This window comes from Lissotriton vulgaris, chromosome 7 (assembly GCF_964263255.1).
Source record: "Lissotriton vulgaris chromosome 7, aLisVul1.2, whole genome shotgun sequence".
In the NCBI taxonomy this organism is placed as follows: domain Eukaryota; kingdom Metazoa; phylum Chordata; class Amphibia; order Caudata; family Salamandridae; genus Lissotriton; species Lissotriton vulgaris.
The window spans coordinates 1064787004-1064810591 of record NC_141695.1 but is presented as its reverse complement, the minus strand read 5'-3'; the positions used below and the strand labels follow the sequence as shown (position 1 = coordinate 1064810591).

General features: G+C 43.9%; 1 protein-coding gene across 1 annotated transcript in view; it reads right to left on the bottom strand.

Moving 5' to 3' along the window:
- TGFBI (transforming growth factor beta induced) overlaps positions 1-23588 on the bottom strand; it is a 225671-nt gene that overhangs the window by 6275 nt on the left and 195808 nt on the right. Inside the window, exons 13-15 of the mRNA XM_086931518.1 lie at positions 12229-12353; positions 6937-7039; positions 1048-1127 (exon numbers count right to left, since the gene is read on the bottom strand). Coding sequence (XP_086787644.1) covers positions 1048-1127; positions 6937-7039; positions 12229-12353 — 308 coding nt within the window. The remainder of the gene's footprint in view (positions 1-1047; positions 1128-6936; positions 7040-12228; positions 12354-23588) is intronic.

The following is a 23588-nucleotide window of genomic DNA, read 5'->3' as shown; positions in this document are numbered from 1 at the left end:
CCTTCCTTGTGATTTATCACTGAATCGAAGAGCAGTCTTTGAATTGCAATGGGAGCCTGTTCCCTCCTGTGTGTCCCCACCAGGTCTCAGGCATACAGCAAACCACAAATCTGTCTGAAGGGATTCCTCTCCTCCTGATGCTTTTGCTAGGCAGTCCAGGCTTCCCAAAATGGAACCCATGTTCCTCCATACATTGTACCATTGCAGGCACACTCACAGGTACATTCAGAACACACTTTGTGTTCAGCACTAATACCACTATACATTGTACCTCGCATGTACACATGCATTCAGCATACACACCCTCAGTTTGCAAACGTCATTTCAAAACACATGCACTGCCAGCATACACACCCAATATGTGCACTACACAACGATGTACCTTTTATGTATTGTACTTCAAGCAAGCACACATAAAGGCAGTGCATGCGGTCCCTGTGCACATATGGCATGGTAAGACATCTCTCATGTAATATATTCCTTTCAGACATACATACACTGGGTGCAAGTATTAACCACACATGCACTACAGCTCTATCCCTGTATTGCACCTTTTCCAGACATGCATACATTGAGCATGGAGTCACTACCCATGCGCAATGCAATACCACACAGCCTGTAGCCCTCACCTCTATAACAAAGGGTGAAAATGTCCTGTTCACAACTACTGATCACTACACAGTGTGTTGTCAACACTGTGCTTGTGCTGTTTAATTCCTGGTGGAGGCAGTAGCCTTCTACTACTTTGAGGGTAGCACCTTGGGTGCCCCTCCCAGTCGAACAAGACCACAATCTGTGAAACAGGCCTATATCATGGCATAAATGTATGACCCTTAGTCTCTTTTGACAAAAACATTCAGCATTCAGGATTCAGACAACCATACAGATGGGCACTCAGGCCAGATGTACACGTCTCTTACCATGCAGTGGAATTTTCCGTTCCAAAACAGGACATTTCAGAAAGGGTGGTATTGCTTTTATAGATCCATGTGTTACTGGATCCAAAGCAGATTTTCAGTTATGAGTTAAATAAGAAAATTACCAAACCTTGGAATATGCAGATGCTTGTTTGAAGATTTCTAGTCCAGAGTCTGCTAACTCATCAGTTCGTTCCTGAGGCTTTGTTACTGTATTAAACACAAGATAAACAACAGACATGTTTTGGAACAAATACTTTAAAAAAAAGTATATTGTTAAACAAATGCAAGCAGAACCAATAGCTGAAAGAACTACTCTAAATCATCTTACTCATATGGCAGGGTATGTTTAAGACCTAAAATCTTGTCGGAAGTTGCACTGTCAATTTTTGTTTAAAAAAGCTTTGGAGGCTTCCCAATGAATGTAGCTTACAGTGGAGCCTTCTGTGATGGGGTAAATGCGATTCTGGGCCATGAACTGCCATTTGCTGCCTAACTCATGTCTCATTAATATGCAATTGGAAGTCCCACTCCCTACGGAGTAACTGTCAGTGGGAGGGGTATTAATGGACTGTGCACAATAATGCCTTTCCGTCCTTCCAAATGTGGCTAAGGAGAACCCTGAGTGGGGTAAGAGGAAAAAACAAATCCCTGAAGTTGCACATCCTCCTCTCATTAGCGAGACATAGGGCTGGAGGGAATTGGCTTCTGAAAAGTTAAACTGAATGATGGTGGAATCCAGGAATTAGGAATTAATTTCTGTAAATGACAACACACGTGGGACCAGATATACAAAAATACAGGATGAAAATAGCTCTCAGAAATTGAGTACTGACCATTTTTACCTGTCTCTCATGGGATCGCAGAGATCTTGCCAGTGAATAGTATATTTAAATTAGGCCAGTTGCTATTTCCGACCCTCTGTGATTGGCTAAAAAAACAAAGAGATGGTGTCCTACAAGGAACAGCAGATTACCATTCCTGTGTGTCCGTTACCAAATGGGAAACTCTTTTGTTAAAGCAGCCTGTGGTCCTTAAAAGGACAGGTACTAAGTTAAGAATTTTTTTTCTATTTAGGAAGATGCAGGAGGCATCAGGCAGTGGTCCCCGGACCACTGCCTGCTCATCTGGGATACAACCAACAGCTTCCCCTCCGTGAGTCTGTTACAGTTCTTTGAGGGAGTGTGTAACACTTCAATTGTTTAGGGCCACATTTGTAGTCTCACACCATGAATACATCATTGCAATTTCCAAGGAGGAGGGAAAGCGCCATTCACTCACCGTCCAAATTACCATTTAGAATGAGCTTTGTGGTTCAGAAAGAGCTTTGTGAATTGTATAATGGGTAGGAAAATATTAAAATGTCATCATGCAATTGCAAATACTGTAAATGTATACACAATATTTAACTGAAACTGCCCCTAATGCCATATTCTGTTTTCGCCACCATATTTTAATTAGCAGCTCTCCCCATTAGGACTGAAAATTGCAGCATATTCTTCCCTTGCAGGTGCATTTGCAAATTCTGCCACTGATGAAGCACAGCCCTCTGTCCTGTAAGTGTAATTGCTCACCCCCTAGTAAAGGGGCTGGGCAAAGGTAATTTTGGACAGATGATCATGATCCTACTTTCCTTTTTTTAGTAGCAGGAAGTGTTTATGAGTCCACCAGAACATGCTACATTCCTGCTTAATTCGCATCTGCCACTGCCTTTGAAATAAAAATGCCCTGGGAATGGATGAACCGCCAGCAAGCAGACTTTCGATGCTCTTCGCCACTATGGAGAACTTCTATAATGAAAGGCGGCACCATGCGAAATCTCTTCAGCGGTATATATAACTCGACCACGTCTCTCCCTATGCCACTCTCTTCCCACATGTGCTGATACCATTCCTTAGCACATGTGGGAAGAGAGTGGCGTAGGGAGAGTCGTGGTCGAGATAGATAGCGCCAAGACGCCCACGGGTAAATGTTGCGCTTTAGAAATGTCAACAAATAAATGAATAAATAAATAAATAAATATACCGCTAAAGACATTTCGCATGGTGGGCAAATAAATGAAGAATAACTTGTATTCGATACCGTGTTCAATTTGAATGGCGATTGTGTTGCTTAACTAAGCGAATTACGTGAATTCTTGTTTACAATAGTGATGGATAATTGTTTTTTTTATCATTGTTTGTAGTGACCCCTGACGCAGAATGCTCCAACGCCCGAAATGCATTGGGATTTTGAAAAATAAAGCACTGTTTGTGATGAACCCTGCAATATTTGTATTTTTAACATGAGGTCCGGATGGACACTGTTCAAATATTAGAAATCTGGAAAAAAGGCCAATCATTCCGTGTGTGGATTCGCAATTCAAGTTAAACATGGAAAACATGGTTTAAATGGATTACATGGATGAAAATGAAAAGTAGAAATGATGGCCTAAATGTTGGCATATTGCAGTGCGTTTGGAGGGGGCAAGATATTGTCCCCAATTTTGTAGTTTATTGTTCATTTCAGTGAACACCACTACACCACTCAGCACGCATTAAGGAGTACTGGATTACATTAAAATCATTGGAATATAAAAGGTGTGCATCCCCACCCCCATGATTGTTGATCATCATAGACTTGACAAATCTTCTACCACCTACACATATTAACTTCTTCAGATGGATATTTTTTGGTCACCACTTCTCTATTCCTCCTGCACAAATACAGGACAGTAATTTTACTTTTCAACCGCCATGAACTTTTCATGTATTGTTGATAAAATGTTTAAGATATTAATTGCTGTTATCCTTGCACACCATGCTTTTGATTAGTCATAATAACTGCTCTTGGTAAACTTGATTATATGTATTATAACATTTGTTGTTTTCTTTATTATTTTCTCCCTCTTTCCTTTTTCCCTCTCTCTTCTCCTTTTCCTTTTAACATAATATTATAAAATGCAGTACATAATATGGTACCTCTTTCCTAATTTTTCTTCATCAGTCTGTAGTCCTTAAAATGCATTATTTCACAATTTTAATGCTTCAAATGTTTTGTATCTCTCTGCATTACTATGTTTTATTACACTTCATTTCAGATATTAGACATGTACTATTAAGATGTTCCTTTTTGATGTAATTATTTCAATAAAACTTTCTTAAACTTAAAAAAAGAAAGAAAAATGCCCAGCCCTACTAAGGGATCTCTTTGAGAGTGCATTTAGGCTCTCATAAACTATATGGGGGTCCAAACCCTCCATAAAGTGGGGCCAACATGCTTCTCTGTGTCAAGGTAGCCTGCACCTCTGCCTGTTATATTTGGATCTTTACAATGGTGGGTGAAGTCTGTGACTACTCTTGCCCTCGGTGGAACCTTCTGAACACTCACAACTTCCTGGGATGCACACTAATGTTAAAGTCGTTGATGATACAACGAATTAGTCATGCATGATAAAACTCTCTGCAGTTGACCCTCAAGACAACAAATTATCCAGAAAAAAAGGAAGTGTGTGGGTTTGTCTAACACATTTTCATCCAAATGCTCATATGGGGAATGGCAATCTCAAGGTATTCTTCTTAGACATATTCACATTTCTGTTCATTGCATCAACCAACAGTAGCAAATAAAACATTTGTAAAAGAAGTGGATGCCAACCAAGAGCTTGGACTTCAATGTCAACTAAATCAGTTTCATATCATGTGACACTTACGCTTTATTACTATCTCTTTTTATGTCAAAAAGGACTATTGTGGCATTTGCATTTAGAAGATATTTCATCTTTTATAAAGCAACTGCATAATTACACAGAGATTTTGAGAGAATTACCTGGGTGCTTTGCCACCATATGTTTTGTCTGATAAGCAGCAAAGGTTCTAGTCCCAGGCGAAGTTGTGTGATTTTCCTTTCCTTGCAGTAGGACACTAAGTGCAGTTGCTCCAAGCTTTTTTCCTGCTCTGTGTGATCCTATTGAGTGCCATTCTCCCCCTACCCCATCCTCCTATAATGGTGGAAAGCCTGGTCACAACAGCATTCTCTCAAAGTGGATTGTGGCAATGATGGCAATGATGTTTGTGTCAGCCAGTGTCATACACAACAAGTGCCACATCTTTCCTCCTCTGATAGAGCTTCCATATGTGCAAAGTGTAGCCCTGCCTCCTTGCCCTTAGCTGCTAGTGCAATGGGGTATTGCCACAAGAGCTGTCTTAACAAATCTTTTAGCTGCTGCTATTCTTGGTTCCTTGTGATCTGTCATGCAGTTAGACCGCTCTTCACTGCCCTAACGAAAGTGTTGTGACTTCCTGTATGTAACAAGATTTTACTGAGAAGTTTGTTATTCCATCATGAAAACACCCAAAGAATCCTCAGTAAAATTTCAATATGTCCATTAGAGGTAGTTTCCTAATTTCATGACCTGTTCAGTTCTCTGAAGAGCAGAAACAATATGAGTAGGCTTTTCCTGATTTTCGTGAGAGTTTACTTCCTTCTACTAACCTGTCACCATTGCCACTTATTCTGGTGCCCCATGCTTTATATGTGTGAAAAGAAATAGGAAGAAACATAATGAGCATTTCAGGAAAAGATCTAACAAAGTGAGGAAATCCCACAGATAGAAATCCGCATTGAGGTCTGAAAAATACATGTACATTATAAATACAAGAGTGGTCTTCTTCTCCTTACAAAGCCGGTAGCAACACTATCACCCAAGAGTGCATTCTTTACACTATGGTAAGGAATTTACTTGATAACCACCTTTGAAGCGCTATGGAACCCATTCTAGATTTCTCTGCATTCTGAACTTACATTTTGGCCAGAGAAGATCTCTTTATCAGATGCCAAATGTGATAGTTGTATTTACCCAAGAAAGGCAGCTGCCACTAGAAATTACTACATGGGCTCGTACTCAGTATGGAGGAAAGGTTTAGACTGTTTGATTAATCGTACATTATTCATTCGGCGACAAATTTTCCATTGAAGACGAGAAACATTAGGCAGTGGGTTTGCAAGGCATTTGTTTTTGTGAGCAATACATGCATCACATGCAGAGTTATAATGGTTACTTCTACATTTATCCCCAAATTTTGTTGAATAACTGGAGTGAGGCTTGGTGGCACGGTCTTTTGTCACTTAGCCTTGAGTCGAGACATTCAAAAAATGAAAATCCCAATTTTCACAATGTTTTCATCCAAGAGTAATTTTTGCACCGTACATATCTGCCAATATTTTTATAAACAGCATTTTCTGGCACAGCACCGATGACCCAGAAATCTGCATAATCACTGCCTGATATATATGCTGATAATATTTAAGTTGCCAAACATTTTTCGGCAGACACTGGACATGCTTACACTGCCACATGCATGGGTGACAAACAATTACCTTTAGCACTTAGATCCTTGGTTGGCACCTTAACTCTCCACTTTACTTCTAGCCACGTGCTAGTAAAAGAGTTTCTCGCACTTCTGTGCTTCCATCTACATTTATACAGATCTGAGCTTTGCAGCATAGTACAGCTGCATTTGACACTGTCCCCCTACCTTCATTACAATACCGTTAGCCATATTACATGTGATTTCTTATGTCCTTGACTCAACAGTGTAATCTGGAGAGTACAAATGCCCTCTTGATGCGTCACAATTCCTAATGGATCGCTGCTGGTTTACATTTTCTAAAGGGCTGTATATAAATTGACTTATTAAAAAAACGAATTTAAAATGGTTTTATAGCACACTTACATCGTAATGCGGGTCCCTCAGACCATTCCCCAGTCCAGGAGACAAAACAAGATATGACCACAATTCCCTGGTTCACAATTCTTTCGGTAATCTCCATAATAATGACGGAAAATTCAGCAGGCCTGCCATGGTTACCGGGAGCTGTGCTGCTATGGATGCTAATCACTAAAATATAGCACTGCCATTCTTAACTTGCTAATGGATTCGTACTAAAGGTTCTTACGTACCGTATACTTTTTTTATGATCCCTTAATATTGATGTGCAGTTTCATTGTGAGCACTTACTGTTCTCTAGATCATCTTACCTGGAGGTTGCAAAACCTTGTTCACAGCATGGATGACACCGTTAGTGGCCATGATATCAGTTTCAGAAACAGGATGTTTGTTGACGTGTAATGTCGCATTTTTCTGCAAAGATTAAACGTTTAATCAAGTAAATCGAAATAGAATGTCACACACATGTAGAATGTTTTATTTAGGGGTTTACAGTGATTTTAAAATGAAGTGGGTTCATGGGATCTATTAGCAATATCTACACACAATAAATATTACAACAGCATCTCTGTGTTGCAGAATTACGCACGAAACCTTTATGGCCCCTTTATGTTTCTGAAGTACATACATGAATTTAAATCAGGGACAAGAGTTTAAGTGGAATCTTAAACAATGTACCTCGGAACTATTGTCCAGTACCTCCTTGGACATTTATCACATTATAATACATGGACTCTGCAATCCTTGTTAAAAGGCAGTCTCTTATTTCCTTATTACATGCAACTTGTATGCACCTAGTCGCCTGTAATAAAGAAATGATGTAGCCGCTCAACAGACATCCCAATGCCTGTTGCCAGAGCCAGCAGTGGATGGGAAAGTAAAGTCACACAGCATCCTTAAAGCTACAGCTTCAAACATGAGAAGAAAACGTGGCTTTTGCTTCTTCTGTTTGGTTTTCTAGATGAGTAGAAATGTTTATGCTTTACTTTCTGTAATTATGGGAAAGGTAGATTGCCTCTGAGGGTTTCTACATATTCTGAGCTACAGTGGTGTTTTTTTTTGTATTTGTCTTCTTTTAATATATCTTTTTGCAACAAATATCTAACTGCTTTTTGGTGTGTTTAATTTTGCACTCAAGATTCTAATTGCATTCTTTATGTTTGCAAACATTATATCTCCTTCACACGAAAGAGCAATAAATCAAGGATTTTGGGATGTGTGCTGGTGTGGTCATTTATTATTGGCCATGTATTATTAGAAATAAAGTACCCCCTTCTGTGTATTATAAGGATATTGCAAGTCACATTGGAATTCAGCCTTCATCCTCATTCCTCTATACATTCATAGAACTCCCTTTTGACTTGCAATATCCTTTTAATATACAGCAGGTTAGTACCTTTTGCTATATATTTCAACAGTGGCACACTATGGCTCTCATTATGCTGGACCTCAGCGCTGCGTTTGACACTGTGGCTCATCCCATCTTACTACAGTGTCTGAGCAGTGCTGGGGTCACCAAGGCGGCTTGGGGCTGGCTCAGGGCCTTCCTCTCTGACCGCAGTTTTCAGGTCCAGAGTGGCCTGTTTCTTTCTGACAGCATAGCCTTAGAACAGGGGGTGCCTCAGGGCTCTGCCCTGAGCCCCACCCTGTTCAACCTCTATATGGCTCCATTAGCAGAGGTGGTCCAATCATACGGCATAGAATTGGTATCCTATGCCGATGATACTCAACTGCTCATTTCCCTCTCTCAGGCACCCACGCTAGCAGCGGCCAATTTCAAAACCTGCATGCAGGCGCTTGCTGGCTGGATGGACCGACACTGCCTGAAGCTTAACGGCTCCAAAACTGAGGTCCTAGTGATCGGGGGAAAGGATACCAGCTGGACTCAGGATTGGTGGCCCCCTTGCCTCGGCCCAACACCTATCCCTGGCAGGGAGGCAAAGAATCTGGGAGTATGGGTGGACCCGAAACTGTCTTTTGACAGCCATGTCAACAAGGTTACAGGGAAGTGCTTTGGAATAATGAAGACCCTAAATCGCACCTTGGACCTTCTGCCCTTGGAGGCTAGAAAGACCATGACCCAAGCTTTAGTCACCTCCCGCATAGATTATGCGAATGTCCTGCTACTGGGGACCACTGAGAAAAACCTGAGGCGGCTCCAGGTGCTGCAAAATACTGCAGCCCGGTTAGTTCTCAGACTACCCAAAAGAACGCCATCTAAACCCACTCTGTCTGCCCTTCACTGGCTTCCTATTAAAAAGAGGATCCTATTTAAGGCACTCCTAATCTGCTACAGGATTACCGCTTCTATAGCTCCTGAATATTTGAAGGACTTAGCTATCCCCTATCTACCCAGCAGAGCTCTTCGCTCCATGGGCGTGGGCCTTCTAAAAGTTCCCCGCATTAAAAAGGCCAGAATGGGTGGCCGTTCCTTCCGAGTGCTGGCAGCCAACCAATGGAACACTCTGCCCTACGAAATCAGGCAGGCCAAGTCTGAAACTGTATTTAGGAAGCTGCTAAAAACTCACTTGTTCATTCAGTAAGCCTTGCTTTCTGCCGCTCCGTCACTCTCTTCACAGCGCGGGGACACGCCGGGATGGCGTCACCAGTGCGCTTTATAAGCCCCTTTATTATTTATTAACAGGAGCTTCTTGCTCTTCTTTCTACAACTTTAACCCAAATATGAGATATACCCAATGCAAATGTCTTAGACCTTGACGAGCTGTAGAAGAATGCTTTTATTATCAGACTCAGTGATTCTCCGAGCATACAGGTGCTTAGCTATCGATGGTGCAGAATGTGCAGTGGCCATGGGCCCCATGTGTGTGACTGCATCCCAAATGTACACAATTTTCTTTTCCAACCAGAGGCGCGGAGAGCACATTGCCTCACTTGCATTAGGGCTCTTGGTGCCCTTGCACGTCGTTACCATAAGCATACCACTTTGAGAATCATAGTTTCTACCATTAAGCAAGATGTCAGAGATGCTGACAACCATTTGAGAACCTTCACCGGATACCCACTGTACCAGACATGGCAACTAAATGTACAATATCCTGGTGACAGCAGGAATTTTTGCGAAAGCATGAGGCTTTTTATTGCCCAATATTTTTCTCCGGGTGCCTGTCTGTCTCTGTCTGTCTGTTCGCCTGAGGGCTTACCTAATTAAAAGTAACCTTTTTGTTGATTTGAAATAACTTTGCTGTTAAAATAGTCAGGCTTGCCTTTTTAATATGTCTTCGCTTGCTAGTTTTCTGGCTGGTGCTAAGCACCAGTCCCAGCAGTAAAGTGTTATATCTGGCTCCTATTCTGAGCTCAAGATTGGTTTTCCAGCAGTGTTACTGTTATTCACTTAAACGCCTGGTTTATAAATCTTTTATGGCTTCTCAGCATTATCTTAAAAAATGTCTGGGTAGAGAACATGGCGATACAAGTGTGCATGCTCTCAGCTTATTAACCTAATGTGAAGTATTATTATGTGATTTAGCACACTGGTGCACAGTTAACACTTTAGAAAATGGATGCAGCCCTTTTGTCATTTCTGGTGGGGGTCTTTGTAAATTACTTTACGTGGCACAGAGTCTGCTACTGTATATCACACATGAACCATCTTTGTGAGGGTCTCCAAGTATATTTAGTGCAGAGCCAAGCAGCATGAATGCTCAGCAAGCAGAACTTTACGGGTGCTATAAAAAAAACATAGGTCCAAATAATACTGAGAGCTACTATGACGTTTGAAAAGTTCAACATCCTAGTAAAAGTGATAAAGCCACACTGTACACATCATGATGTAAAGTGTGGTCAGATTGGACACAAGTGTACATGCTGAAGGCCACATTTCACGTATTATGTTGTTTAATTGAAGGCCTAATTTGTTGCATATGTTAACTGTTTGTGATGCAGGCATCAGGTTTTATACAGTTATCTTTTGACAAGTGACAAAAAATATGTATGTAATTTTTTCTTGGCAATTCTCTTAAACTGCTACAGACCTGTTATCTCACAGTATAGCGAAACAAACTATTTATTCGCATAGTACAGTATCATATTGTGTAATTATCAGCAAGACTATATGGTGAAAAACAAATAATAGTTGGGAATATGAACTTTGAAATATAGGGGAAGATTTACTAAGGCCTTGCATTGTCCTAGCAGGATGCAAGACAACACAAGTCCTTAATGGGCTTTATAAAGCAACACAAGAGGCTATTTATGCCTCCTTACGTGATTTTGTAATTCAACGCAATGCAATGCAGCGGCTTGCACTGCGTTACATTTTGTACTGGTAATTGTTCCATGGGTAGAGCATGGGCTTTCCCATGCATTCACCTTTGGAATTTGACACAATTAGTGCTTTACTAAAGGCAGTAAATCATCACCACCCCCGTTTCTGAATCATGTATTCTGCATCATGCATCCAAAGAGGAAATGATCTCATAGGTACCCGTAGGTATCTCTTAGGTATCCCTTCCTGCACAAAAACAATCCTGTCTGTTACGCAGGCACCCTTGAGGAATGGTGCTAGACGTCACGCAGAGCGCCAGCGCTGTGAGAGAGCAGTAGTGCGTCATATATTGGTAGATATGGGTCATTTCTGCTCTGTCCCTTTCAGGCGACACAACACAGCAAGTTGCCTTGCTGCTTTGCGTTGCTTTAAATATTAGGATATCTGCCCCATGACTGTTCCAAGGGTCTTCTTATGTATGCAAGGTATTTAAATTTTGTGAACATTTATATATTTGGTGGGCCCATTGTATACTTTATTAGCCCCTATAACTTTAAATGAGAGAGTATTTCTTTAGAAACGGCCTTTTAGTATTGTTGGGATTATTTTGAAGAACCCGACTATACACAAATATGCCTAAAATGTCATATTCCAAACGGATTATACTTGGTAGATTTCTGCGGAAGTTTGTGTTCAGCATATGAAGATCATAGATATTTTAGTACAATTCACCAGCGATTTCGTGCCCTTTCAGAAGTAAAATTAATTCTACAGAATCAAGCAGTATTGACATTTCTATAGCATAACTGTATGGATGTCACGGTGCCCACCCCACAACTTTAAGCGTGCCAAATGTTTCTAATTTCAGTCACACTTTGTTGACATTTTGAGAACTGAATGGGCACTATTATGAAATTGTGCTGACTTGCATACAGCACTGACAAAAGACAGACAGTTTAACATTGTAAAAAATGCTTCTTGGCTTGATGATACAGTTTTTGTTTACTTAGCATAAATGTGCGATTTGTGCTTTTTTTCCAATGTATACACGCCATTCATTAAAAATGTAATTGCACAAACAGAACTGCCTTTCTCCTCCGTTAAAATGTTTCATATGTGTGTGGAGACTGCAGACGTACACAAAGTCTGGCAATATGAAATCTGGGGGTCCCAGGGCACCAGTTAAATGCTGGTTATTGACTGAAACTCAGTAGGAGGCAATACACACAGACCACTCTCTTGTGTGTCTTTGAGAGGGTGATACATTATAATGTGCCAGGTCTGAAGGCACTCCCCATGAATGCAAACTAACATTAATGCTATAAAATGAGAAAAATCAAAATTAAAATGCAAAAGTAATCATGGGGAAAACACTTACAGAACTGGTTTCCAATCGCGCTCCCTGGAGAGATTTTAACCGTACAAGCTGACCGACTGCGCCACTGACCAGGATTTCATCACCAATGTGGTACTTCAGAATACTGGCAAGGTCTTTCGCATTGCCTAGGTTGTAAAAAATAGAAGTTTAAAAAACCTATTAAATTTATGAAAATGTCAAGTTTGAAAGGAAAGTAATATATATACTGTAATGATATGACAGCCTTGCTAGCTAATAGGAAAACACATTTAGAATACCAGTCAGCAAACTGAAATCAATCTTTCAGTTGAGTTAAATTACATGCTGTCAAAAATGTTCCTGTAGATCTCTCCCTATCATTACAAGGACAGGATGCCAAGGTATGAGCTCACAATGGTTGAAAGATAACCGCATAGATATTCAGATTTTCTTCCATGCGCATCTGAACTCTATATTGCTGTCAACGCAACATGATAACTGAAGGTTTATATTAGCAGGCAACCTTACATAAACTACCATTTGATTTCATTTCACTTATCCTTAACTGCACTATATGTCTAGACTACACCCAGTCTAAAATGGAAAGAGAATCCCTGTTGTGACTGTACAGACCTTGATCTTGAGTTGATAGAAATGGTATCCCTGGGTGTGGATGCCACAGCAAGCATTTTTAAGTGGCTGAGTATTCCCACATCATGGTAGCCCGGGTCTTAAAGACATTGGATTAGATTTTATTGGACAAAAATAATCCAGCTGGTAATAGGGTTTGCTAGTGCAGCCTGGCCTTGTCCCTAAATCCTCCCATTCCCTCTATTGAAGTATGTGGGAAGCATATCATGCTCCCCTTCCAGGCAACATCTTCCCCTTCCATCTAGGGTTATGCATTCAGGGGCAATGGTAGGTCTCCTTGTTGGTTTCATGTGGGTGCCAACCAGGGGATGCCATCCACCACTGAGGAGGTGGCTACAGATGCCATCTTTGCTGGGTTGAACCATGTGCCCCCCTCTGACAGAGGACACGTTACAGAGTCATCCACATCTTTTTTAGGTCTCGCCTGAGCCAATGCACTTGAGCATTGCCCCGGCCAGACTTATGTAGGGGCTACAGGAAAGGCTGCCAGAGGGCTTTGGAATGCGGATTATGGCCGGTGCATGTGCGCCAGACGCGCGCTCATCATTTGCTACCCTGCCCCCGCATCAGACTTTAAACGAAGCAGCTCGCACACCACCATTTGTCTGAGCCTCGGCATCAGACTTCAAAGAGAGCCGCTCCCCCGCCCCCCCATCAGACTTCAAAGGAATGCGCTCCCGAACATGCTGGCCTCGCTCGCGTGAGCCTTTATTTACTTGTTTTCATGGTCAGTTCTTCATCCAGCTCTCTCTCTGTACCTCTGTTTCTTCCCCTCTCTCTCGCTTTCAACCTTGTTGTTTCATATTGTTTGCCCTGGCTCTTCTCTTCCATACAGGCTCATTTCTGTTGCTCGCTGCTTTTGCTGCTATGAATTTTGGCCAATCTCCAACCTCTCCCTCGCTGATCTTGGATCTCAGCCCCTTCCTCCTCTTTCCTCTCTCCCTCGCCTCTCCAGCTCTTACTGTTCCTGTCTCCTATTCATTCATCTTCCTCATCCAATTTACCACCCTCTCTTCATTTCGCAGACATACTTCCATTCTTGGCTAAGAAAATCATTGCAGTATTGATCTGTGCCTACTCGTCTCTCTTCATAACACATCCCATGCTTTGTTAATTAATGTTATATACAAAACGAGGCTTTTGTTTACAGGTCTATTAAGAGGATACTTCACTCGGGGACACCACCATATCACTCAGGAACACCACCACAGCACTCAGGGACACCACCATATCAATTCAATTCAAAAAGTGCTTTATTCGAGTGTTACTCATAAAAGCAAGACAAACAAACATACAATTAAAAAATCAATTAAATTTACATAGTCAATCAAACAAGCACATACATATTTTAACAATTTAAAAAACAATGACACATCATATGTACAGGTGCAAAGATCATTACCGTCGACAAATAGAGACCAGAGGGGTGATGTTCATAATAACAATGTAAATATCCCCAGAAGATCATACATTAAAAAAAGAATTCATTACATTAAAAATCAATGTTAGGCCAATGACACATTACATAAACAGAGAATAGACGAGTGTCTAGCAGTCTCTGGTCAGTTAAAAAATTTACAGAGAATAAACATTAGTTTAGCAGTCTCTGACTATTTACCAAGCAGTTACAGAGAATAGACAAGTGTCTAGCAGTCTCTGATCGATTTGATGGCAGTATTTAACTTGCCAGCAGTCTCATCCTTAAAACCCACGCCCATCCCAGGTACTTTGCAATTGCAATATTGATCCATTCTTCAGTAGTAGATTTTACTATACGCAGTGCCACCATACTACTTTTTGTACCTAAATTCCTACACATAGGATCCAACCAGGCTTGCCTTGGGGCAGAATATACTGGGCAACAAAACAGAAAATGACCTAGGGTTTCTTTTCCTACCCCACAGGCTGGACATAGTACTGCCCCCCCTGATTTCCATTTAGCTGTTAAGTTACAGAGGGGGAGCGAACCTACCCTCATTTGAAATAACAGTTTCCTGTCCAGGGGGTTCATTATGTAGTCCCAATACTTTTCATAAATGGGGAACATTTTAGCTTCTAAGTAGCCAGTGGTCATAGTCCCATTGTTGGTGTTAAGTAAGCTACTATTAGCTACGTGTTCCCAAAATATGTCTTTTAACACAGTCTTAGAGGGAAATAAAGCCCCAGCAGGATCTGTCCATAAGGCATGAAGTCCTAAATTAAACAGTGCAGTCTTTAGTGTTTTAAACCACCTGATTTTATTGTAATGATCAGCTTTGATGACATCAGAGAACCCCTCCGCGTAATGAGAGAGCTCTGGTGTAGTCCAAAGTCTGCGCCAGAATAATATCGGGCGCAGTTTGGCCTTTTCCGTAAGCTCTCTTCTGCCTAACTCGTAACGCAGGGGCAATAGTGGGCTACTCTGTGGGGTACCCGTCAATGACCTCAGAAATTTATTTTCGGATAGTTGGAGTTTGTGGAGGTTTTCATACCCCCATAGCTCCGCACCATACAAGGCAGACAAGGTCAGAAAGCGTATTCTTTTCAAGGTCCTGTGTCTGACCTTCAAAATCCTTAGAGGCACAGGTCTCGAGATCCTGGCCAATTCCATTTCCTTCTATGTCCCTACCCGCAATCTTCGATCTCAAGGGCAGGCCCGCGCTGTTGTCCCCAGATTTAGGCTCAGCAGGATGGGGGGCCGTTCCTTCAGGGTGAGAGCCGCGTCAATCTGGAACACCCTCCCAGTTGAAATTCGGCTGATAGAGGATTTGCTGTCGTTTCGTAGAGCCATAAAAACCTTCCTATTTTAGCTTCCCTGTTTTAGTACTTTTCTGTAGCATTGTCTCCATGCTGTGTTATGACTGCTTAGTGTCTCTGCGCCGGGATGCTCCTTCGCTGGAGTCGCTGTGCGCATAATAAATTGTTATAACATAACATAACATAACAATTGCTTTTGCCTCGTATATTATCAGAGGTGGTTTAATAGGTTTAGTCATTGACTTCCTATGCTCCTTAATTATAGTGCCAGATAGCTGCTTGTGCCTTAATGTAGCAATGTTAAGGTGTTGCTGCCACTTATTGTCATTGGAGATCAAGATCCCCAGATAGGTGAAGGATTTTACAACTTCGAGAGTGCGGCCACTCATGGTAATGTTCGATTTAAAATTTCTATGTGGGTTAAAAGCCATGAGTTTTGTCTTGGTCGCATTCACCTCAAGTCCGTGGTCAGTGCAGAACCCGTCAAATATTGCCAATGCTTTTTGTAAGCCACTGGGGGTTTTTGATAAAATTAAAGTGTCATCGGCGAACATTAAAATGGGGACTTTCTCCCCAGCGAGAGAAGGGGCATCCACAGCCCGAGATTGCATGCGGGAAACAACACCATTAATAAAGAGGGTAAACAAAGTAGGGGCCATTGAACATCCCTGCCGAACCCCGCGCTCAACAGGAAATTCGGCAGTGTTGTTCCCGTATCCTCCCCATCTTATTTTGGCATAGTTGCCCTCATGCAGTCGCATAATTAAAATCAACAGATCCCCAGGGACCCCTAGTGTATCAAGCACTTCCCACAGTTTCGCCCTCGGAACCAGGTCGAAGGCAGCCCGCAAATCAACAAATGCTGCATACAGGCTGCCTCCCCCTAGCACCACGGTCTTCCACTGTATTAGTTGGAAACGGAAGACTTGATCCACAGTGCTGGTTGCCCTGCGAAATCCGGCCTGAAAGGGGGATAAAATGTTGTGTTCATCAACCCAATCAAGCAACCTATTGACAACTACTCGGCCCACTATTTTCTGGATGGTATCTATTAAACTAATGGGGCGATAGTTGCCGGGCTGTGCCCGATCTCCTTTTTTGTATATAGGGATGATTACAGCACCCCTCCAAGTCACTGGGATATCTGCCCCCCTGGTAATCAAATTTATCAACAGATAGATGTATCTGCACCATCTATCAGTGTCATTCAGGAAAACATCTGCCGGCACCCCGTCAATACCAGGAGCCCGCCCACTTCGAACAGTTTTTAAGGCAGCGAGTATTTCATTCTTAGTGAAGATGTCATCCCCAGTTGGTAAACCGTGCGTGCACCTTCTATACACTGCCTGCTCTCTAGAAGCATACTGCTCACTAAAAAACTTAACCCAAGCATCTTGGGGGACATTATTAGTGCTTGCTTCTTCTATCCTATCATGTCCCCATTTAACTATATGCCAAAATAACCTGGAGTCCTTACGGTCACTTGCATTTTTTAGGTTGTTCCAGTGTGCCTCATCCCAATCTTTTTTCGCTGTTACTATACATTGTTTGTAATGCTTCCTGGCAGATCTAATTGCCTCTAAATTCTTGTTTTTAATAGCATCACCCAAGGAGGTTCTTGCCAGCCTACATTCGTGATTGTACCAACGTGCTGGTCTGTGGGCATGCATCTTTTTATTTGCCGGTTTCAGGAAATGGCCTCTAATTTCATCAAAGAGAGCTTCATGGACCTTAGTGGCATTATTTTTACTAGGAAGAAGCCCAATTTCACCCTCAAGGGCCATAATAGCCTTGTCAGTTGCCATGCTTATTTTTTCCATAACCAGCTGATCTGTTTTAACACTAGTCCACCTCAGCCTGCGTAAATCGTTTGTAGGTACAAGCAACGGGGGTAAGGGATCAATGGAAGCACTGGGGGCAATCGCATCAGACAGCCACCATTTGTGGAGAACGCAAAGAGGATTATGGTCACTCTCAAGCCTTTCCTTAACCTCCATGTCAATAATGGATGACCATAGGGCCATACAGCATATAACATAGTCAATACGACTCTTAGATCGTCCATTATCAAAGGTCATGGCTGATACTCTGTCTGACTTAGTACGACCATTCAGAGCCCTTAACCCATATTCAAGGCACATAGCATTCAGGCTTAGGATATCCTCGGTCCAGCGAGTTATTGGGGGTAAATCAAGTGCAGGGATTTCCCACATATTGTCTTCCTCCGCACCTAAAAAAGCCTCACCAGTATCAAGGGGTTCAAAGGTGCGGTTTAGGTCTCCTGCCAGTATGATGTTATTCCCAGAAGAGTGAGTGTCTAGGTAACTGTACAGAGACGATAAAACCGCTGATTTACCAGCATTTCCCCCTCTAACATATAAGTTGTAGATGTCAATGGGAGTAAAGGAGTCCCTCTCAAGTCTAATGAGCTGGATATCTTTATGATTTAGCTCTAGATTTTTTACTAAGATCTTCAGGGACTGACGGACCCATATAGTGAGACCTCCCATTGGTCTCCCTTTGGGACCTTTGATGGCCGGTACATAATAATTCAGATACCCCAAAGCATAAACAGGATCGCAGGCCCATGTTTCTTGGAAAATGCAGACGTCATACTTGCTAACGAATTCAAACCACTCTCCACAGTCCATTTTGGAACATAGCCCAGCTATATTCCAAGATAGAAGGTTCCCAAAGACATGCTCCCTACATATATCAGAACTGAGATCAGGCCTGTTCGTATTTACATCCACATTGACATTGCCTTCTACAATTAAATTTGTTAATCCTACTAAAACATCTGGAGTACATAACTCATTTGGAGAGCCCATAGCTCGATTGTGCCCCCCTGTTACACACAAAGATGAGGGTATTTGCAGCTGAGGCATACAATTAGTTATTTGTCAATCACAAGCATCTAGATTGGAAAGAGCAGAAAATCTGTTTTCTAAACCTAGTCCCCACTCAACGGAACCAAAATTCTTACTACCCCTTTTGGTTACAACGTTCCATTTTGTTCTTAAAGTGCTCGGATTGGGGCCTCTGCCTTTTCGAGGGTAAAAGAAGTCAAGGGTCAATGGTACGATAGAAGTGGAGCGTCTCTGTGGTGGAAAAATGTTAGGCAGTATGTTTGGTAATGCATCAGGGTGAGAGAGATTAAGCACAACGCAATCGCCCTTGAACTTTTTTTCTCTGTTCCCAATCCACTCCACTCTTCTTGCATTTACCAGTTCCTCGGCCAGTTGCTGTTTCCCCCACGGAGATATGGCCATGTTGTTGGTTAGCCAAGACAAAGATTTGTTTAAAAGCGATGCTGTTGATTCAGCTTCACCGGAAGCCAGAGGGGGCACATTTGCTAATACAAGAACTAATGGCGAGGCTTCCACCACCAGCTCAAATGACCCTTTCGAGGTATTAGGTTCACCAATAAAATGGGTGGGGGGTGCAACACCAGAACTAGTTTCCGGTAGGTTTATCAGAGGAGCCACTGGGGGGTTTGGAGTAACAGTGAGTGGCAATTTAATTGCTAGAATGTCATTAACCAGAGGTTGTACATTGGACGTGATGACTTCAGGGAGTTTCCCCACTTCACCCAGCGTTTTACCAAGAAGACCTTCCAATTTAGTCACTTCAGCGGATAGCTTATCAATTTTGCTTATCAGAGGTTTGACTATTCCTTTGATTTTTATGTCCATCAGACTGCAAAATTTCTGAAATTGAATATTAGAGAAGGTTACATATGTTTCCCCCGAGGGATCATCCTCCTCCTCACAAGAGGTTTTCCTTGGTGGTGTTGCAATTTTATTTTTAGCTGACCTTAACCCCGGTCGTTTTAGTATAGCTTTTCTTTTAACCCCTGTAACCCTAGGTGCTGGAATTGGAACAATGGGAGGGGTAATAAGCTCACAGTTCATAGGACTCAGAGGCACTACATCAATGTCGTTGTTATCTTCAGTGCTGGCCACTATGCCACTGGGTTGAATGGTGACAGTATCTTGTGAGGAAGCTTGTGCCACTCCAGAAAGGCTAGTGTTTATCAGGTCAAAAGGGTCCTCTGTTTCTATGTCAACTAGTGGGGATTGTGTGGATGAGTCCAAACCCAATGAGGACCTTCTATCGCTGTTTATTTTCGCCACTACCTGGACTAAGTAGTTCTCCATGGTATTAGTTGCAGGCGTTAGCTTTTTACCAGGCAAACCAGGCATGTGTGCAGATGGCTAGGTACTAACAAGACGTAAAGCTTGAATGTAAAACAGCAGTTTACCTGGCAGACGATGTATTTGCAGCTCAATGGACGTCTGTAAGCCTGTAGATGTTTGGGCAGAGTTCCTGGCCCAACCCGACCTTGTCTGCCCTCGGACGGCCTCAGACGGCCCGCCCTTTGCCCGGGCTTCGCCCCGGGCGTCCCGCTCACGTCCCGCGACGCGGGGGTGCCCCTCCTTTTCTGCGCCGCTGTTGGCACTCTCTGGGCGCTGCCGCGTCACACAGACGCGCCGCCGCGGTGCCTGCCGGGATTTGGAGTCTCCCGGAGCGGCAGCGCAGAGTCTGCTGTCCCTAGACTCTTGGCGGTGGCGGCGGCGTGGTCAATGGCTTCTGCCTTCCTTGGACGTGAAGAGAGGTAAGTTCTTGTGACTCTCGGCGGTGGCGGCGGATTCAAAATGTTTTCCCACCATATCACTCAGGAGCACCACCACATCACGTAGGGGTTACACCACATCACTCAGGGACACTACCACATCACTCAGGAACACCACCACATCACTCAGGGGCACCACTCAGGGGCACCACCACATCACTCAGGGACACCACCATATCACTCAGGGACACCACCACATCACTCAGGGGGCCCCCTTAGGGGCACCCCCACTTCACTCAGGGACACCACCACATCACTCAGGGACACCACCACATCACTCAGGGACACCATCACATAACTTGGGGCTCCACCACATCAATCAGGGACTCCACCACATCACTCAGGGGCTCCACCACATCACTCTGAGACACCACCACATCACTCAGGGGCACCACCACATCACTCAGGGACACTACCACATCACTCAGGAACACCATCACATCCCTCAGGAACACCACCACATCATTCAGGGACACCACAACATCACTCAGGGACACCAACACATCACTCAGGGGCACCACCACATCACTCAGGGGCACCACTCAGGGACACCACCACATCACTCAGGGACACCACCACATCACCTGGGACACCACCACATCACTCAGGGTCACCACCACATCACTCAGGAACACCACCACATCACTCAGGGATACCACCACATCACTCGGGGACACCACCACATCACTCAGGGACACCACCACATCAATCAGGGACACCACCACATCACTCAGGGACACCACCACATCACTCAGGAACACACCACCACATCACTCAGGGACACCACCACATCACTCAGGAACACCACCACATCACTCAGGGACACCACCACAACACTCAGGGACACCACAACATCACTCAGGGACACCAACACATCACTCAGGGGCACCAACACATCACTCAGGGGCACCACTCAGGGACACCACCACATCACTCAGGGACACCACCACATCACCTGGGACACCACCACATCACTCAGGGACACCACCACATCACTCAGGAACACACCACCACATCACTCAGGGACACCACCACATCACTCAGGAACACCACCACATCACTCAGGGACACCACCACAACACTCAGGGACACCACAACATCACTCAGGGACACCAACACATCACTCAGGGGCACCACCACATTACTCAGGGGCACCACTCAGGGACACCACCACATCACTCAGGGACACCACCAAATCACTGAGGGACACCACCACATCACTCAGGGACACCACCACATCACTCTGGGACACCACCACATCACTCAGGGACACCACCACATCACTCGGGGACACCACCACATCACTCGGGGACACCACCACATCACTCAGGGACACCACCACATCACTCAGGGACACTACCACATCACTCAGGAACACCATCACATCCCTCAGGAACACCACCACATCATTCAGGGACACCACAACATCACTCAGGGACACCAACACATCACTCAGGGGCACCACCACATCACTCAGGGGCACCACTCAGGGACACCACCACATCACTCAGGGACACCACCACATCACCTGGGACACCACCACATCACTCAGGGTCACCACCACATCACTCAGGAACACCACCACATCACTCAGGGATACCACCACATCACTCGGGGACACCACCACATCACTCAGGGACACCACCACATCAATCAGGGACACCACCACATCACTCAGGGACACCACCACATCACTCAGGAACACACCACCACATCACTCAGGGACACCACCACATCACTCAGGAACACCACCACATCACTCAGGGACACCACCACAACACTCAGGGACACCACAACATCACTCAGGGACACCAACACATCACTCAGGGGCACCACCACATCACTCAGGGGCACCACTCAGGGACACCACCACATCACTCAGGGACACCACCACATCACCTGGGACACCACCACATCACTCAGGGACACCACCACATCACTCAGGAACACACCACCACATCACTCAGGGACACCACCACATCACTCAGGAACACCACCACATCACTCAGGGACACCACCACAACACTCAGGGACACCACAACATCACTCAGGGACACCAACACATCACTCAGGGGCACCACCACATCACTCAGGGGCACCACTCAGGGACACCACCACATCACTCAGGGACACCACCAAATCACTGAGGGACACCACCACATCACTCAGGGACACCACCACATCACTCTGGGACACCACCACATCACTCAGGGACACCACCACATCACTCGGGGACACCACCACATCACTCGGGGACACCACCACATCACTCAGGGACACCACCACATCACTCAGGGACACCACCACATCACTCAGGGGCACCACCACATCACTCGGGGACAGTACCACATCACTCGGGACACCACCACATTACTCAGGGACACCTCCACATCACTCCGGGACACCACTACATCACTCCGGGACAACACCACATCACTCCGGGACACCACCACATCACTCAGGAACACCACCAAATCACTCTGGCACATCACCACATCACTCAGGAACACCACCACATCACTCAGGGACACCACCACATCACTCAGGAACACCACCACATCACTCGGGGACACCACCACATCACTCGGGGACACCACCACATCACTCGGGGACACCACCACATCACTCAGGGACACCACCACATCACTCAGGAACACCACCACATCAGCATTTTAACATGTATAGAAAATGAGTGGAATAGGCAGCACCACAAAGACTCAGAAGAGTCATTAGCAACACTGTAACCTATGCCATCCATTTTATCTTCAAATAAATCACAGGGTCAGTGTCAGGGGCTTTCCTGATTATCCCAATGTACAAGAGGGCTCATTGGGGACATTTTGAAAGGCCTTTTTATTACTTTTCTGCTAGTGGGCACTCTTTGACGTGAAACACTCATTCAGGGCTGTGTTTGCTGTTTTGCACTGAACTATTTGCTGTCTTTTGTTCTCATGACTGAGTTTGAGATTAATGAGAAGCAATTTGGTAACATTCTGATAGTCAATTATTAATTAACAATAATCCTTTAGCAAATTAATCTACTCTTAATTAGGTTGTGGACCGAAAAGCAAGATTAACCATAAAAGGCAAGGCCCTAATGCCCTATTCCGTGGCTTGACTTGAACTTACAATCTAATTCCAAAATTAGTGAGGAGACAAAACTAAATAATTTTAGGGAGAATGTGAGGAAAAGGGACAAATGTTTGCTCTGAAATGTCTCTTGAACTAATAGATGTGTGTGGAGAGTACAAACGCAAAAGTATCAACATCTCGTAGGAGGAAAGGTATTTTATGAATACATTTCTGAGAATGGTCCCTTCTTTATTGTTTCATTATAGTGTAGTAAGCAGTCCCTCGCCTGCCTCATATTCCTGCTTCC